The sequence below is a fragment of the Morone saxatilis genome, unplaced genomic scaffold, assembly GCF_004916995.1.
Source record: "Morone saxatilis isolate NCDOM2014 unplaced genomic scaffold, NCSU_SB_2.0 Contig19, whole genome shotgun sequence".
NCBI lineage: Eukaryota > Metazoa > Chordata > Actinopteri > Moronidae > Morone > Morone saxatilis.
Window position 1 is genome coordinate 20,676,057 of NW_023339751.1, and position 829 is coordinate 20,676,885.

Sequence of the window (829 nt, forward strand, 5' to 3'; positions counted from 1 at the left end):
GTGTGTGTGTGTGTGCAGATATTTCTCCGACAAGCCAGGCTCTGTGTGAAGATGTGGTGACTGTTCTGACAGTTTTCTGTGAAAAGCTGGAGTCAGTGGACAGGTAACACTGCAGTTTTTCATTATCTGATGTAATATATTTTCCTTTAGCCACAGCCCTCTAGTTACTCTGCCACAATCCTGTCAATAATGGGTGTGAAAACCAAGTAAAAACATGGTTTAAAGGGTTAAAGAGCAGCTAGTTTCACCTGTTTAATAGAGCAAAACATGATTAAATGTCATTGGCACAGACTCCTGATAAGACTGGACAGAGGCCGTTTGACTTCTGACCTCTGTATTACGTTGTGTCTTTTCACCTTCCAGTGGTAACCAGCTCCTGCAGCTCCTCTATCTGGAGTGCATTCTCTCCATGCTCAGCAGCTGTCCGCCCACAATGCACCTGTCCAGAGGTTTTACTGACCTTGTATGGTAAGATATTTAATACTTACTAGTACTTCCTGCACGTTTGCCACCAAACAGCAGTTCCAGACAGAAATATAATTAAGCTTTGATTTGGCACATCAGTGGCTGAGAGGTTGCCAAGAAAAACATGATTAATAAAAATGATTTATTATTTTATAGTCATTTATTCTGTTCATTCTGCCTTAGGTACTGATGTGTGTCTCTACCAAAACATTTAATACCTTAGAACAAAAGCAGAAATTAAAGACTCTGGGTCAAAAACATTTTGTTGATGTTTTTTAGGAGCTTTTTGTCCAGTTAATAATTTGTAATATCGGTTTCTTGGTTTCCTTTTCAAAATTTCTCAACTCATCTTATTGTAATGTAC

The 829-nt window shown here is 38.8% G+C and overlaps 1 protein-coding gene across 1 annotated transcript in view; it reads left to right on the forward strand.

Annotated features, from left to right (window-relative positions):
• arfgef3 (ARFGEF family member 3) overlaps window positions 1–829 on the forward strand; it is a gene marked incomplete in the record, with an annotated part of 37,362 nt that overhangs the window by 4,746 nt on the left and 31,787 nt on the right. The window contains 2 exon segments of the mRNA XM_035663853.1: window positions 19–103; window positions 364–468. Coding sequence (XP_035519746.1) covers window positions 19–103; window positions 364–468 — 190 coding nt within the window.